General features: G+C 40.8%; 1 protein-coding gene across 1 annotated transcript; it reads left to right on the top strand.

Annotated features, from left to right (window-relative positions):
- The first annotated feature begins 1,628 nt into the window (after window positions 1-1,628).
- On the top strand, window positions 1,629-2,597 carry LOC149279514 (olfactory receptor class A-like protein 1). The gene has a single exon (XM_089501093.1). The coding sequence runs from the start codon at window positions 1,629-1,631 to the stop codon at window positions 2,595-2,597; it is 969 nt and encodes a 322-aa protein (XP_089357219.1).

Raw genomic sequence — 2,597 nt, forward strand, 5'->3', positions numbered from 1 at the left:
AAATTAAAAAAAAAGGGGGGGGGGATTGCCCATTAATAAACACCATGTCGTGCACAGCGACAGAACCTATGCAGGTATAATTGGAGTTCTGCCTCGAAGAAGTTGGAGACTGTACCACGAGGTATGTTGAAAAGCGGATTGGATCAACAATTGTGTGTCTGTTTTCAATGTGGAAATGAATGTGCCCCAAGTGTCAAAAAACTTACTGGTGGATTTTTCCTTTGTCAGCGTGGCTTCTACCCAATCCATCCGAAATAGGTAAAACAATTTGTCTTGGAAAAGAGTAAGAGTGGGTGGTTGAGGTCGGATCCAGTGGTGAAGTATACATTTACGGGCCACAGCAGTAACAATATGTGTGAGTTTTTTAGAAGAACGACCAGTAGGACCAACCATACCAAACATCGCCACCTCAGGAGATAGCGGAAACGATACAATCTTGTGGTTCAAAACAAAAGTATGTAAAGTACTTATTTTTTAAAATAACTCAGTCCTTAAACCCACTGAGAGTTCTGTAATGTGCCGCAGTGTTTATTGGACTCCTAATATTATTCTTGACTTATAAAGCTGCTGAAAAAACCTTAGACAAACTCACCACAATCAATATCTCCGCTGTCGACTAAAACGTCCTTTATTTTTTTGTCTATAATGTTTTCATTACCTAAGAGTTCACCTTGTTTACTTGTATTTTATCACCAATTTCATGGGTAAATAAACAATATTAATAGGTACTTAACATGGATCCGTTTCTTTTTCCAGTTCCTTGCACTAAATGATACCGTGTGATAATGTTAACAGATGAAAATCAATATATACATATATTTGTATACCATGAAGATGCTTGTGAACTTAGCAGGTTTGACCTGGAGTCTCTGGGAATTCCCTAGGTTTGACCAGGAGTCTCCAGGTGAAGCCCTACGTCTTGGAGTCATATTCATGCAGTTGAGCAGTGTGTTCCCAAGCCCATTCCCTACCCATGTGAATTAAAATTATCTCGATCACCCATGCTTCCTTGACTTCTGGTAGAAATTTTGTTATTCATTTCACTGGATACAATGTTTGCCACGCTCAATCAATCATTGAAATGTGTTGTTGGACAAAAAGGTTTGGGTTTGTTTTTTTTTTAAATCACCAGCATAAGCACAGAATTTAGGATTTTTTATTTAGTAATGCCTTGTTATTGTTATTTCAGACGTCAGTCTCACTCCATGGCATGCCAGCTCAGTGTAAAGGGATAGGACTTTTCTACTGGCAAGCCTGGACAGTGTTGTAGAAATCCTCATTCATGCTTTGTGGTTATAAATCCCATTATGGTGATTATTGTGATGTTATATAGTCATTAGTCACCTGCTATTTGTCACTAGTTGGTTCCCGTACCTCTAAACTATCTTACTGGAAATAAAAGGTAACCATGGAGACTCAGATAAGGTGCTCACACCTACAGGTTCTCACATGCAGTTGGCATTAAAAGGATCTCGTTCCCTAGAAGCTACACGGAGAAACCTTGGGATAAGCTGCATCTGACTCCATTTACAAAGAACTTAAACTGATGATGGATATGTCGTCATTCTAACTACAATCTCAAGGACACCAATGTGAGGACAACGAAGAATACAGAGAAGCAACTAAGAATGATATTTACTGCCCCTGACATTGTGTCTCTGGCAATTTATTTTACCACTGTTTTTGGAACTGTAGCAAACCTCGTCATTCTCTTTGCCTTCATTAGCAATGCCATCAGACACAAAGCCTTCCAGCCCCTGGATAGGATCATAACCAACATGGCCATAGTCAACCTCTTGTTGTGTTGTTATAGGGAGATCCCTGGAATACTAGTGTTCTTCAACTCTAGTATTTTTGGCACCTTGGGATGCCAGATCCTGCTTTATTTCTACCATACCCTCAGGCTCATCAGTATTTGGTCTGTTGAGAACTTGAGCTTTCTCCACCTCATAAAGATAAGGAGTCCCGGTAACCAGTGGTCCAAGTTCATCCACAGACATCAAGGACAGTACGTCAATTGGTCCCTTGCCAGCTGTTGGACTTTCAGCATCACCTTCCATACGCCGTATCTTATATACAAAGATCGTGTGACTCCATATAACAAAAGCAATCCATTGGTGACAAGTACCTATTGCATAAGTCCAACTGAAAATATGCCTCTTAGACTCTTAACCTACGCTACAGTGACCTTGGACCTGTTGTTAATAATCCTGGTCATCCTGTTGAATGGATTTATAATAGATCTGATCTGTAGGCACAGGAGGCAGGTGAGGGATGTCATGACTGCCAGGCGTAGCTGGAACAAGCACACAGCCCAAGCTACAAAGACTTTGCTTTCTCTTCTCACCCTCTATGTCATCTGCTGGATCTCCAGCGACATGGTGTGGATAGCCATCGTTTCTGGACTTATAGAAAATGATTATGATAATGACATGCTTTCTGCCATGTTTGGAATGTTATCTTCGGTCTACTACTCGGTTAGCTCTTGCATAATGGTCTTTGGTTACAGACAGGTGAAGGATTACTTGTCAGATCTCTGCAGCTGTTGGCCTTGTAGAATACAAAGCTCCGTAGAGAGCATGGGACAACATCAGTAG

The sequence above is a fragment of the Sceloporus occidentalis genome, unplaced genomic scaffold (assembly GCF_023333645.1).
Source record: "Sceloporus occidentalis isolate IW3139 unplaced genomic scaffold, rSceOcc1.0.p SCAF_163, whole genome shotgun sequence".
NCBI classification, from domain to species: domain Eukaryota; kingdom Metazoa; phylum Chordata; class Lepidosauria; order Squamata; family Phrynosomatidae; genus Sceloporus; species Sceloporus occidentalis.

Excerpts from the sequence above, each read along its gene's own strand:
- LOC149279514 (XM_089501093.1), top strand. The coding sequence starts at position 1,629 with ATGATATTTACTGCCCCTGACATTGTGTCTCTGGCAATTTATTTTACC.